Source organism: Giraffa tippelskirchi, chromosome 13 (genome assembly GCF_054371585.1).
Source record: "Giraffa tippelskirchi isolate mGirTip1 chromosome 13, T2T-mGirTip1v1.2.pri, whole genome shotgun sequence".
Classification (NCBI taxonomy): domain Eukaryota; kingdom Metazoa; phylum Chordata; class Mammalia; order Artiodactyla; family Giraffidae; genus Giraffa; species Giraffa tippelskirchi.
The window spans coordinates 73,591,150-73,606,519 of NC_137287.1; the positions used below are offsets into that span (position 1 = coordinate 73,591,150).

Consider the following 15,370-nt stretch of genomic DNA (forward strand, 5'->3'; position numbering starts at 1 on the left):
ACAAAATGCCATTGGAGACTAGGAGCAGCTTTTGAATTGGTCAAAGACCCAAGGGAAGGCTTCATTAAAATGTGAAGTTTTCATATGGACACAATTTGGAAGACAATGTAGGGACTTTCCTGGTGGTCCAGTGGTTAAGAATTTGCCTTGCAATGCAGGGGACTTGGGTTTGATCCCTGGTTGGGGAACTAAGATCCCACATGCCACAGAACAACTAAGTCTGTGTGTTGCCACTATTGAGCCTACATGTTCTAGATTACATGCCACCCCTAGAGAGTCCTGAATGATGTGACAAAGATCCTGCATGCTGCAACTAAGACTCGACATAGCCAAACAAGTAAATAAATATTTAAAAAAGGAAAGAAACATAAAGAAAAAATACCAATTATATGAAAATATAGGTATCAGAAATGACTCACATTTTTAAACATATGTGTTGAGATTTAGTTCCCATAAAACTCATCCATTTAATGCATACAGTTCAGTCCTTCTTAGTGTATTCATGCAAACATCACCACAATCTAAATTTAGAACATGTTCATTATTCCAAAGAAGTGTCATGTCCTTGCTCTTTCAAATTTCTTTCAATGTTAAATGTTTTTGTGGTACAGAATCAAAGTGTGAAGACACAAACTTTGACATCTGCCATCATGGGAAAGTTTTACACTGGTTGCAAAAAAACCCACAAATATATGTCATCAGGTCTTTAGTTTTCAATTTTATTTAGTGACAAGGTAAATAGGTACATGAAAATCCTCACAGATTCTACACATATATTTAAATAAAACAAGAAAAGGGTTGAGTTCAAAGAAGTGGGGTTTCAGTGGGCAACGGGTCCATGTTGTTTATTTAGTGTATAAAAATCTCCAAGTTTATAAAACTTGATGTGTCCATTTTTTCCCATGTCTTGAAAATCAGCTGAAAGTATTTCAAAAGATATATCTGAAATATATAGATAAATTCTAAGAGAAGCAACAGCATATTATAAATGATGAAAGTTATTGGCTTTATATGATGAGAAGCAGATTTGCTCAGTGCATTTTTAGAATGTTTTCCATGTGGAGAGACACCCAAGAACTGAGGTGTGGAGGGTTCACCTCACCTCAGTGTGTATTGATGGCCCTCTGCAAACTGCCTATAGATAGCAGTGCCTGTCCTTCTAGATGGGGATCACTTTGGGCTGAGACCGTGAGGATGCTGTAGTTTGCCTTTGAAGTTCTCACACCTTGCTCTGTTCTGGATCCCAGCCTTGCTCCTGGCATCTCGAGCTTCCTCCAGGTGTCTGTATGACCTGGATTTGAGGGTCCCAGCCCTAAGAGTTCCAAGTTCCTTCATGAAGGTTAGCTTAAAAGACAACAGGTGTGTTTTCTCAGGGCTCTTTTGTGACCCCAAATCTTGAGGAACTATTTTCTCTTGGCCAAAAGTAAGGCATGATGACCAGAGTTAGGGTGTCACTTTGGAGGCAGAGAGCCCTCCTTCCACTCATCTCAGAGATAGCCACTGCCTGTAGAACCACGTCCACCCAGACAACGACCACCTAAGACCCCTCGAGGCTGACATGAGACCCTCAAACTCTTTGAAACGTGCAGTTCTCACCCCTAAGTCAGCCACACTTACTGGGAGCCAGACTTCAGTTCCTGACAGCCTTGAAACTGCTACCATGACAGGATTTAATTCACGAGCAGGCAGAGTATGAACTGTTCAGTGTATTCACCCATGTGCCTTTGATTTGGTTTCCAAAGAAATCCTGCAGCTGGAGCCAGATGGCTCGTCTCCAGGTTAAGGCATGACCAAAAATTTAGTGTCTGTGAGTTTGGCTCATCTTTCGAATCAAGTGTGATTGTTGAAATTGGTACATAAATTTTCCAACTGCTTTATAAACTGAAGGATTGGGGTCTGCTGGTTTTATCATACTTAATATTCAGGATATTAATTAAAAAATAACTAATGCCAGTGTAAACATGCTTTTTGATACATAGGTCTATAAAATATTGCACATAAATATAAAATTTGTTCAGCACTTCTTCATAATAATTTTTCATTATCATAAAAAGGATACAAAGTTGTGCAGACTATATAAATTTGGCTGGTCGATTTTACTTAAAACGATACTGTTACATATGATTATTTACAAGAGTTTTAAACATCAAGTTTCTGTGATGGTTAAATTCAAGATGTTGGGAAAATAGTTTAAGTAAAAATTATTTTCCGAAGTCACCTACTATAACGATTAGCAGGAAAAATGAAAAGTAAAGTTGGAACAGGCAGTTCTAAATAAAATCCGTAGGAATCTGTTTTCTAGGTTCATCACATATACGCCTAACTTTACATTTTTTCCTATTTATGTTTAACGTGTCTTTTCTGTGACTGTAAGTTTGAAGTATAGTAAAAAAAAAAAGAATAGGTATTTAATCCCAAGTTAAAATATTGCCATTGCCTCTTATAGATATTAAAAATAATATGCTCGCCCAAATTATTGTATTGCTTTTTTATGAATGGACTCTATAAATTTTACCATTATTTTTAAGTACCACTCAGGGTTGAGAGTCCCTTGAAATTTGTATATTGCTAATTAAGTTAATGGAAAGATGATTTTTTTTTTGGTAAAAGTAGATATCAATGCAACTTTTTGCAAGGCTAAATTAAGCAGATATGAGTCCCTGAAAGCGTGAATAAAAGTAATTTCATGTAGAAGTCATGGAAGTGAAACAGTATTCTAATACCAATTCACTTTTCCTTAACCCTATCTAAATCCCAAGTCCTGTTAAGTTATGTATTCTGCACAAAATGGACATCTCGGAGGGAAATTTGGTGAGTGATTTAAAAAACCAGCGAACCAAATCTTTAATTTCCAGATCCTCTAGAGTGTCAGCCTAGAGTCATGGAAAATAAATAAATAAATTGTTATCCTCACTCACAAAGATGATCTCTGCCATTTCCAAGGTCCTTTCACAGTCCCAACAGCATAGGCTGGTCTCCCTGAGCTGTAATGTCACTAGAAATGTTTCTTTTCCAGAGGGAGGTGTCAAATATTCCATTGTATACAGTAGTGTTGGAAGGATTGGTCCAAGTTCACCTTCTAAAGTCCATCCTAACTCAGACACTGCATTTTTGAGACTTCAGATGGATTTACTTGGAAAGCAACTTCACGTTCCCATACCCATTTCAAAGTGTCTGCCAAATACAGAAGGACTCAAGCCAAAGACATCTTCCACGGCTGCCCAGCGTTTCTGCAGTGTTGAGGCAGCTTCCTTTCCCCACAGGATCACCAGGATCCATGGAAACTTCTCCAGAGTACAGTGTAGATGAGGTGATGACATGGCCCTCGCATGTCTGAGGACACTGGCAGGTGCAGGACAACCTGGGTTGAACCCTCATGATCCTTCTTTGCTTTGAACTGGACTAGTATTGGAGTTTTTTTGTCTTTGGCTTTCCTTTTCATGCCTCAGGGGTTTTCTCACTGGTCAGCTGTTCCCGGTCGTTCATATCATCCTGGGGTGGTCTTGCTCTGTCAAAGAATCCGCACTATGGAAGAGAGAAATGGGCCAGCCAGTCAGGTCATCCTGAGAATTCATGAGATCCCTCATTCTAAGAATATTCCCTTTGTCAGGACTTCCCTAGTGGTCCAGTGGTAAGACTTCATCTTCCAATGCAGGGGGTGCGGGTTTGATCCCTGGTTGGGGAGCTGAGATTCCACATGCCTCAAGGCCGAAAAAACAAAACATAAAACAGAGGCAACATTGTAACAAATTCAATAAAGATTTTTTAAATGGTCCACAGAAAATATCTTAGAAAAATAACTATCCCCCCTTTATATGTTGTCTAAGGTATCTGGTGCTCTGAGACAATAATCTGCCCAATTCTCCAAATTAGGAGGTGAGAGCAGTGTGTTGTTTACCTGAAGAGAGGAATTCATTGCCTATGCAGAGAGTCCACATGCTTCCTTCCATGCCTGTGGTGGTGGGAGAATGTTCTTTCTCTTTGAAAGATTTTTTTTTTTTTATGTAGACCATTTTTTAAAGTCTTTTTTGAATTTATTACAATATTGTTTCTGTCTTATATTTTGGTTTTCTGGCTTCAAGTCATGTGAGATCTTAGCTCCCTGATCAGTGTTCCAGGCTGCACCCCCTGCATTGAGAGGGGAAGTCTTAACCACTAGACCACCAGGGAAGTCCCGAGAACGTTTACTGTGTATAAACCGTTTATGGACCTTGTATATTTTCCTGGGCTTACAGCAACCTGGCCCAAGGATTTTTTCTCTGCTTTTCTGCATGTTTCTGGAGCAGGCAGCAATGTGAATTCCTGACCAGGGGAAGCAGATTCCTGAAGTGTACTATGGGCTACCTAAAGATGGACTAAAGGAGGAGGTGGAGAGATGCTTGTCTCTCTCTCTCCACTTGGTGGAATATCTAGTACATGGAGGACAATTAGATGGGTCCTTTATTTCCATTTCAGCAGCTTCGTGACTTTCCAGAGATCAATCAGCAACTTGGGGAAGAGGTGATTCTTGAATCTTCACTCTCCTGAGTTTCAAATGAGGATTTGGTCTTGGAAAGTACAACTTTCCCTAGAAACCTAAAATCTTAATTCTTATTGTTTCTTAGGTTGGAAGCCCAATTCATTGGCTTTCACTTATAGCCATTGAGTCATCTTTCTGTCGTAGGACTAGTGTATTACTCTATCAATTACTACATACCATTGCATCATTTATGGATGTAAAGTTACTATGAATAACAGACTAACACAGAAGTCTATTTCTAAAGATAGACCATGCATTAGATCTGTGTGGGCTCAGGATGGCACAAAACTGCTCATGAAGATCAGAAAAGCCATTACTTAACTCAAAAGGTTTTCTCAGTTTGTTAAGCATGTCTCATGTTGTTTCAAAATAAAAATACATTATGATTTTGGAGAATGACAACAATAGTACTAAACTAAAATGTAAACTCTGGGAGTTGGTTATAGACAGGGAGGCCTGGTGTGCTGCAGACCTCCATGGGGTCACAAAGAGTCGGACACGACTGAGCGACTGAACTGAACTGAACTGAAGATGTGACTGGATTAATTACTCTTATGGTCATGTCATTGTGACATTGTTTCTATTTTGGAATGGAAAGCTCTGTGAAACTTGGCAGTCCTGTTGGTTTTGGGACCAGAAATTAATTCCCATTGCAGACTTTCAGCAGAAACTTCAGCAAAACACGTGAAAGAGGAAGTTAAGGCTTCTTAATGGAGATGGACTAGTTGGCAAGATAAAAAAAAAAACAAGTCCAAGAATATTAGAACATGCATAATCTATGTAGTGTCATTGAAAGCCCATGTATCAACTAATTACTATATTAATTGCATCTGTGTAGTGCTTACAAAACTCTCAAGTATTGCTGATAGGATTGTGTCAACAAAAAGCCTAAGATCCTGATTAATTAAACAAGAAAGAGAAGTCTTCATCATAACATGATCACTCTAAGCATATTGGAAAGAAGATCATAGGTCTTTGTTAATAAATTCTAACTCTATATTTATTTATAAGAAATTGCAAGATAAAAGCAGCATTAAACACCCTCAATCTTCTTAAATGTCAGTTTCATAAGCATATTAAGTTTGCCAAAGCAAACAAGACCCAGCTTTCCCTTCAGGTCCCTGTGTTGGAAATACTCAGATCATGCCTCTAGCTTTGGCTCTTTGAAATCCTAGGTATATCCTTCAAAATCCTCCCAGTGGCCTCTCTACTCAAAAAGGAAAAGAAAGCAAATACACTTACCTTCCATAAAACCAAGGTTAAAATGGCCAGAACCAATAATCCAAGAAGTATTGCTAGTATTATTACCCATAATGGAATCGAGAAGGAAACGTTTGGGGTGGCCCAAATAACCGATGTTTTAATCTGGAATGGAAAATAAAGGAAATGACCTCAAATTTAAAAACTATTCAGTGAAATAAAGCAGTAACTACCAATATAATATTGGGGGCAGTGGGTACTTCTGGAAGGATCCATACATTAGCTGAAGTCACCCTGCAGGAAGATTTGAGAGTTTACATCACATGAACTTGGAATCTTAAACATTAACACATTCTCAGGCTTCTCAAGTTGGATGCAAGTCCAGCTACAGACACTTGGCAGGTGTTTGGTTTATACCAACCCAGAAAGCCTAGAATAGAATTGAGGTGGAGCACGAAGCAACAAGGTGGAAAGGAATGACCTTGAATTAGGATGGACCTTTTATGGCAAAGTAAACTCAACAAAAAGCCAAGTCCGCCCACACATGTTTCTTCACAGAACTGAGCTCACCTCACTGAGAAGTGAACTTGCAAACAACCTGCTGGACATGCAAGTGGGTAGACATCACCTAAGTCCCCATTTTACAGATGAGAAAATTGAGTCCCAGGGGGCTAAGTGATCCACAGATCTGATCAGTGTCACCGCCCTAGGCTCTGTCTCTGTGCTCTATCAACAAAGAGCCCATTGTTGCTCTACTAATTTCAGTTCAGTTCAGTTCAGTCACTCAGTCGTGTCCGACTCTTTGCGACCCCATGAACTGCAGCATGCCAGGCCTCCCTGTCCATCATCAACTGCTGGAGTCTACCCAAACCCATGTCCATTGAGTCAGTGATGCCATCCAACCATCTCATCCTCTGTCGTCCCCTTCTCCTCCTGCCTTCAACCTTTCCCAGCATCAGAGTCTTTTCAAATGAGTCAGCTCTTTGCAACATGTGGCCAAAGTACTGGAGTTTCAGCTTCAGCATCAGTCCTTTCAATGAACACCCAGGACTGATCTCCTTTAGGATGGACTGGTTGGATCTCCTTGCAGTCCAAGGGACTCTCAAGAGTCTTCTCCAACACCACAGTCCAAAAGCATCAATTCTTCTGTGCTCAGCTTTCTTTACAGTCCAACTCTCACATCCATACATGACTACTGGAAAATTACAGTCTACTAATTATAGTCACATAGGACCAACCATCTCCCATTTTATAAAAGTAACTGCAGTCACTGATGTGAGCATTATTTGTCTCAATGTTCTTGGGCTGCTTTTGGTCTTAAATCCCATTTTCAGTTGCTGTTGGACCTCACTGAATGCCCCACTGTTGCAAGGAAACTTGGAGAAGAAAAGAGACCTTTCCAGTGGGACTGCACGCTCCATATGTGTGAACCACCCCTGCCTCCCATGTAGGCAGGAGAAGCTCTCCTATCACATGCAGGCACAGCCTCTGGAGACACCCAAATGAAAAAAAACAAGCAGAGACCCATCCCTGCCACTCACACCCTATGTCAAAGAAAAGAGAAAGAAAAATATTCTTGGATCTAAAATGTTAGTTATGAAAGCAGGCTTATCTGGTTTTAGAGAGACGTAAGCATCACCCTTACTTCTGGGGGTTTCCCAGTGGCTCAGTGGGTAAAGAATCTGCCTAAAGGCATTAGATGCAAGAGATGCTGGTTTAATCCCTGGGTTGGGAAGATCTCTGGAGGAGGGCACGGCAACTCACTCCAGTATTCTTGCCTTGGAAATCCCATGGACAGAGGCGCCTGATGGGCTATAGTCCATAGGGCTGCAAAGAGTTGGACACGACTGAAGAGACTGAGCATGTACACACACAAGTATCACTTCAGTTAAGCTGGTCCACACGTTTCTTGTTTTAACTGTGCTGGCTGAAAGAATCCTGAGCCCATCCTGACTTCCATACAGAAACTCTGGGCCACGCTTCTCTAACCCACCAGGAGGTGAGGGTGAACTCAGGGAGGGTTGGTGGCTCTGGTGCTCCCCTGGCTGGAAACCTTAGTGTTTTCATAGCCTGTGCTCTAGTGCAGGGTCCTGCCTCTGCTCACATCTTTCCTTCTGCCTTCTTAACTAGATCTGAGCATCCTGCCTGTGCTGTTCTTAACCTGCCAAGGTTTTTATAACTCCTTCATTTTGGTCCACGTTCCCTGTGCAGCAGACATCCTGACGACTTAATTCACTTGATCCTCCAGCCCCAAATATCACTTATATCCAGGCTACACAATGACACTGATGATAATGAAGCTGTTAGTGGTTCCACGTGGTCAGGAATGCCAGGGACCTGACCGATGCTTTCAAGAGAGACAGGCTAGTATAACCTACTTGCTCTTTTACACCTTCCTCCTTGCTTCCCTTTCTGGCACTGCCCTTATTCGTTCAACATATTGAAAAGAAGTGCAACATTCCATGGCCACAATGGGGTCTCAATCTCTGTACTTGCCACAGTTTAAAAACAGAACACATGGTACATACACTGATGAAATGCATTGCAAAGACTCAAAGCATCATCATGCCAGTTGGATTCTGCCGCCTAAGTAATTCCTTCTGAAGTGATCCTCTGCACAACATGGCTACACGAGCCAGTGGAGGACGAGATCACTTCTGGATCATTTCTCTTCACATCTCTCTCCCTTGGTGAATTACATTGGATAACGTGTGAAACCAGTGCTCAATCCTACATTTTACGGTGCTCAGAGAAAGAGCATGAAGTGATCATTTAAAATGACCCAAGGGACTTCCCTGGTGGTCCAGTGACTAGGACTTTATACTCCCAATGTAGGGGGCCTGGGTTTGATCCCTGGTCAGGGAACTAGCTCCCACATGCTGCAACTAAGAGCTCTCATGCTGCAACGAAGGCTTGGCACAGACAAATAAATAAAAATAAAATGACCGTAATATTACTGGAAACAGACTAGTACAGTTTTAATAATGAGAATTTCAGAATTTTGGAACTACCAAGGGTAGTAGTGGTCACGCACTCATAAGCCAGATACAATGGCCTAGAAAAGAGAAAAATCTGATGCTACGGGCAATTCTGAGGTTTCTTGTAACTGTTTCTTCCCCTTAAGCTCTAAGTTCACTGAAGAAACAATGTAGTTTCTGTACTGTATTTCTGGTACAATGTAGTTTCTGTACTGTATTACAGACTGTTCTGGTCTGTATTTTGTGCATGTGTTAGAGACCACCAAAACTGACTAATAGGTAATTTAGGAAGACAGACAACAATACTTTTCCATGTTCCCTATTCTAGTTGACCTAATTAATATCTGAAGTTACCTCCCTATATTTTATTATAACATAGGAAACAGTTCTAGTTTTTAAGTTTAAAAAAAGCGAAACTAAAGGAGTTGAAATAAGGGCCACAGACCATAGACTGTTCAAATTGTTGGTTTAATAAAAAGAAAGGGAAGAACAGCTACTGAGTTTTTCCTGGGTTTCTTTGCCACTTGGATATTACAGGTTTTTGTTTGTTTGTTTTTTCAAACAGGGACAGTTTTATATCTTCATTTCCAATGTGTGTGCCTTTTAAATCTTTTTTAAAAAATGCCTGCTTCTTAATAAATGGATTGTAGGGGACAACTGATTTTTGGATATAGGAAGTGGGTGGAGAGTGGTATTGTAGGTTTTGATGTATCACTATGAAACCAGTCCATCTGTAGAAACAAGCAGTGGAAGTCACTCACAATCATCTAATAATGATATCTGAACGATTTTTCACAGCAGTGATGGAAAAGTAGCAATGAAACATGAAACTGGACAGGATATGCTTATTAGGGTCTCTAGAAGCAGAAAACAGCTTTATCAGGTATAATTACAAAACCTACTGGCTTTTTGTCTGAATTCACTTCCAAAGATTCTGACAAAAGTCTTTAAACAGTCTCAGAGTAGATAGATGATCACTGCTTTCCTTATCCATTCCAAAACCTGAAATTCTCATCACCAAAACTGTTGTCAGTTTGCTCCTGGTAACATTATTTTTATTTGAAAAATACCATTTTGCATCCTTTCTGTGAGCACTTTCAATGGAAGGATTAAGCATGTCATATACATTCACTGCCTGTAACTAAGAGGAAGGGATTTCAGTTTTAGAGGAAGACAAGCTCAGTGACTTTGCTCCCACACCTGCATTCTGCTCTCCTAACCTGCTGCCTTTAAGGCATCTACATGGCACGGAGGCTGCCTGATCTTCTTGATCTCAACCAGGGCTCCTCTCTCCATGGAGTTCTCCAGGCAAGAATACTGGAGTGGGTTGCCATTCCCTTCTCCAAGGGAATCTTCCCCACCAAGGGATCGAACCCGGGTCTCCTGCATTGCAGGCTGATTCTTTACCATGTGAACCACCAGGGAAGCCCCTAAACCAGGGCAGCTGCAGAGAACTTCCATTGCCCCTGGTGGCTTCCAGGTTTTTCACTGCATAGTTGAGAAGCCGCTAGGCTGGGGACAGTAAAAATACAAACAACAATGGTGCCCTGAAGCATTTCTTCAGATTTCCAGGCCTGAGAAGCTAGATGGCTATTGCTAGAAAAAGGTGGATGTATCACATCATTGGAAGAGTCATCCAGGTCTTGAAAAGAGAGGTCTTTCTGAGAACACATTGGTTAGGGAGTCAGGAGACATGTTCAAGTCTATAAATGGAAATGGAGCATTTCCTCTGCAAGTGGAAACAGATAAAGCCAAACTTTTCCTGAAACTCAGTACTCTGTATAGACAAGAAACTTGAACCCTACAGGCAAGCTTAAGAGAAAAGACTTAATTGATCACTTCTATAGGACCAATGTTTATTTAAATTTGTTTCTGTTCTGTAGAAACCCTAGGATGGTTTAGGGTAAGCTTGGCCAAGAGATAACATGTTGAAAAATACCCAAACTTGGTTATTTCTAATGTTTATATTTGTCTGGCAGCTCATTTTGACAAACCCACAAGAAGCTTATCTATTGAATAATTAATGTGAGAAAAACAGGTCTTAATTTATGCAGTTTCTAATGACTAAACATTGATTTATAGTAAGAAATTTTCATTCATTTCAAATAAGATTTATTAAACACCCATATTCTCTGAAGTTCTATAGGTATTAACAACAGCTCCAAAATGGAACCTTCTATGACTCTGTTGTAGATCAGTGTTGTCCAACAGAAATACAAGGCAAGTGATGCATGTCATTTAAAGTTTTATCATAGTCAAATTAAAAAGAGTAAAAAGAAACATGGGGCATAAATTTTAACAGTATATTTTATTTAACACTAAACATCAAAATTATTATTCAAAGTTATTATTTATAACTGGTATAAAAATTTTATTCCTCTTTTCTTTTTACTAAGTCTCCAAAGTCCAGTGTTTATTTTACACTTGCAGCAAGTGACAACCACGAGATTTTCATTGATTAAAATGAAATGTTGTCTTACTCAAAAAATAAAGCTGCATTAAAGAAAAAAAAAATACCTTATACTGCTATAGTTTTAAGTTTACATTTAAGTAAGTTAAAATGAAGTAAAACTACTTCAGTTCTTCAGTCACTCCACCCACATCTCAGGTCCTCACCATCCATGGTAATGTGGCGAGTGGATACCATATTGAACTGCACAGCTTGACAACTTTTGTATAATTTCATACAGTAGTGTGATAAGCCAAATTACCCAAGACCCTCTTTATTAAATTCATTCATCAATAAGGTGGTCCCAAGGCCAATGATGGGGTGTATTTAGGACTAAAGCTTTGCTTTAAGAACTTGGGTTTTGACTACATATTTCAACTGCTTTAAGAAAGGTTCATACTGAGCAACTTAAGTACTTAAAACATAGGGAGAAAAATTCAATTACATGCAAACTAATCAACAAGCTGTTTTTCATTTTTTAATGTACCAAGAACCTGTAGCTATTTTAAAAAATAGTATAAAATTTTAACACTCCATATATATAACTATCTGTAATTTTAGGAAGTGGGGTCCATGAATCGTAAGCAGTTCAGATGTTCTTAAAGTGATGCTAAGTAGGGAACGTTTAGTCTTACCTTCATCATGTTGTAAATCTTGTTGTTCTTTATTATGGTGGAAAGACCATAAATAAATCTTTAATATGCCTACATTTTATCACTGACATTTATGATATGTTTTTGTATATTTTGACAAAATACCAAGGTAGAAGAAAAAACTCCCTCGGATCTGCAACGGTAATTAATGTTGACATCTGTATTTATGCATCTCAAAATCTTGTGTAAACATACTTCAGTGGGGTCACGAGAATGTTTTATATAAATGTACCAAGACACTCTACCGACAGTGCCATTTAGAACAAAATAATAACATGAAGTGGACCAGCTGAACGCACATTTTAACAAAATTCAAACAGCCCTTATGAGATAAGAAGTTCCTGTGATAGGTTTGAACTCCAGATAATTGTTTAATATCACAGTTCCATTTTAAGATCCTGAAGTTTTGCTAACAAGGCAAAAAAGTCAAACGGACTCCCAATTTGCATGTGAGTTCTTAATTAAGGATTTCACTGAAATACTTTATAATAACTGTCTTTGTTGAACTGTGGTGTTGGAGAAGACTCTTGAGAGTCCCTTGGACTGCAAGGAGATCCAACCAGTCCATCCTAAAGGAGTTCAGTCCTGGGTGTTCATTGGAAGGACTGATGTTGAAGCTGAAACTCCAATACTTTTGCAACCTGATGCGAAGAACTGACTCATTGGAAAAGACCCTGATGCTGGGAAAGATGGAAGGCAGGAGGAGAAGGGGACGACAGAGGATGAGATGGTTGGATGGCATCACTGACTCGATGGACATGAGTTTGAGCAAGCTCTGGAAGTTGGTGATGGACAGGGAAGTTTGGCATGCTGCAGTCCATGGGGTCGCAAAGAGTCAGACATAACTGAGCAACTGAACTGAACTGAACTTGGAGTTACATGAGACAATAATAAGCTCTTCTAGATGTAAATTATGGAATTTGGCTTTAGTCACACAATACAAACACCAAAGTTTATGAATAGGCCAAAAAAAGTGTTCCAATAACTGAATAATTTTTTCTGCTGTAATGATACAGCATTTAGTTATAGCCCCTCTCATCATGCGACCTTTCCCTTGCTTCTGAACATGACAAATGTCACGTGGCATGGAGAGTTAATTTGTTACAAACCCAGACACTATTCAAGTAGCAGCTGGGGATTACTATTTTTTTCAATATGGAAAACTTATCTAGGGCTCAAGAAATGGCTGCGTGATGACCATGCTGAAAAGGAAGCACAAGCAGACTCCTCATCACCTACAAGGAACTAGGAAAACAAGCAAATATTCTTGTCTTATTACCAAGGAAGGAACTGAGACCCTTTCCCCAATGGCAGACTGTGGACTGGAGCTCTGAAGATCCTCCAATCACCTAGTCCAGCTGATTCTGCTATCTGAAAGTACTTCTCTCCTACTGGGTCCTTTTCAAGATAAGGATGAGAACTCACTCTAAAACACATCTTCCAGTTCCAAGCACAGTCCTCTCAAACCAAGCCTGTAGGGCACAGCTGACTTCCTACTGGCCACATCTCCTTCAGGCAGTCAGAGACTGGGAAACCTAAAAGGCTTTCCCATAACCTCTCCATAAATGATGCAGTAAATCATCTACATCAGATAATAAGACTTTTTCAAACATGCAGGAACAAGGGTGGTGGGGAGGAGGGAAGCCTGTATCTCATCATCCTGCGAATCTTTTGAGATGAGTTGAGAACAGCAGGCTGGCACCTGTGGCCAGGACAGAAAGACATGATCCTGTGGATGCAACTGACTGTCACATATGTTTCTGTTATGGAGCATGTGCTCAGAGAAAACAAAGGACCCAAATTTATCTCCCTTGGAGTTACAAGCCTTTGAACCTCCTTGGATGAATATTCTATATTAAAAACTTAAAGCCTCTGTCTTCTAGGTTGAACATAAATTCAAACTCTGGCAGACATCTCGTGAGAGAAATAGAGGCGTGCTAAGTGGAGAAAGATGTGCAGTGCTAGCTTTAAACACCACCAAAGTCTACTGAAATATTTTGAATCTATGGATGCTTCCAATTGGGCTTATTGAACTTTGCCAGAGAAGGTAGGACATTTTGGGAAGGTTACTGTTATCAAAACCTGAGACTTACCTTGTTTTAGGTAAAATGCTGAAGCTTTTTGTATATAATGTAAATACTCTTCTTAACAATACTTTCAGGTAAATGTGGTTAAGAGCATCAGCAAGGTACACAGAGTGATCTCCTGAAGGTTTCCACTTAGAGCCGAGTGGAGCCAGGGTGAAGCCCGCAATGAACGTGTTCTGGAATCTGTGGATTTTCTTTTACACTGCCTGCCTGTGTCAGAGGTGCCCAATGCCAATTTCACTGCAGAAGCATCACTTGTAAAGCTTCTAAAGCACAGTGTCAGGGGCCCATGCCAGACTCACTCAATCCTGATATTTTGGGTAGGGTCTTAAGATGTATGGGGCTTCTTAGGTGGCTCAGTTGTAAAGAATACACTTGTCAATGCAGGAGACTCAGGAGACTCGGGTTCGATCCCTGGGATTGGAAGATCCTCTGGAGGAGGATCCACCTCCATATTCTTGCCTGGGAAATCCCATGGACAGAGGAGCCTGGCGGGCTAGTGTCCATGGGGTTGCAAAGAATTGGACACAATTTAGCAACTGAGCACATAGCATGTATAAACCTTTAAAGTCATACAAATGGTGATTCTTTGCATGATTAGAGTTGGAAATCACTAATCAATGGATGAATTTCAATTACTAAAAGTAAATTAGGCTGGAAAGAGTAATAGCTCCATTTTAAGACCTAGGCTGATGAGAAATTATGAGAGTGGTGACCTCTACACCATCTAAAGCAATCCTCCTCAAATATGACAGTGTACCTGCTGCCCTGATGATTCTGACTCAGCAGGTCTGGGTTGAGGTCTGTTTCTGAATTTTGAACAATTTCTTAGGTGTTACTGATGCTGCTGGTCTGCAAAAACATACTTTGAGTAACGAGGACCTGGGGACCAGAATCCAAGTTGAGGTTGTAAATATCTGCGAAGTGACCAAGAGATGAAGGTTGAAATCTCAGTATTTGAATCCTGACCCAGAGTTCTGGCTGTGGTCGTATTCACTGTCAAAGCCAGAGTTTTGGTGATGGGGCTTGTTCGTCCCGTTACTCACCCTCCTCTCTGCTCTGCATAGCCTTGCCAGGTTGCTGAGGATGCCAGCAGTTGTGCTGTGACAGATATCTGCATATCAGTAATGTTCCTTAGTGACTCAGTGGTACAGAATCTGCCTGCCAATGCAGGAGACATGGGTTCGATCCTTGGGTCTGGAAGATCCCCTGGAGAAGAAAATGGCAACTATTCCAGTATTCTGACCTGGGAAATCCCATGGACAGAGGAGCCTGGCGGGCTGCAGTCCATGGGCTCTCAAGAGTCAGACATGACCTAGTGGTTGATTTAACGTTTAATAGCTTCCATTCAGATGATGCTCCTAGTGTACTTCTCCTCCAGGTAATACTGGTCTTTGCTTGTGTGGGTATGGGTGTGCGTGTGTGTGTGTGTGTGTGTTAGTCATTCAGTCATGCGACTCTTGCAACCCCATGGACTGTGGCCT

The 15,370-nt window shown here is 40.4% G+C and overlaps 1 protein-coding gene across 4 annotated transcripts in view; it reads right to left on the bottom strand.

Moving 5' to 3' along the window:
* Nucleotides 1–698: 698 nt before the first annotated feature.
* The window catches only part of ITGA8 (integrin subunit alpha 8), a 191,190-nt gene continuing 176,518 nt past the window's right edge, over nucleotides 699–15,370 (bottom strand). For 3 of the 4 annotated variants that reach the window (XM_081553589.1, XM_081553591.1, XM_081553587.1), the window contains 2 exons: nucleotides 5,762–5,884; nucleotides 699–3,525 (listed from right to left, as the gene is read on the bottom strand). In XM_081553589.1, the coding sequence (XP_081409715.1) occupies nucleotides 3,439–3,525; nucleotides 5,762–5,884 (210 nt within the window). In that variant the 3' untranslated portion in view covers nucleotides 699–3,438. Of the gene's footprint in view, nucleotides 3,702–5,761; nucleotides 5,885–15,370 lie in introns of all 4 variants that reach the window. The other variant, XM_081553588.1, reaches the window with a different exon arrangement.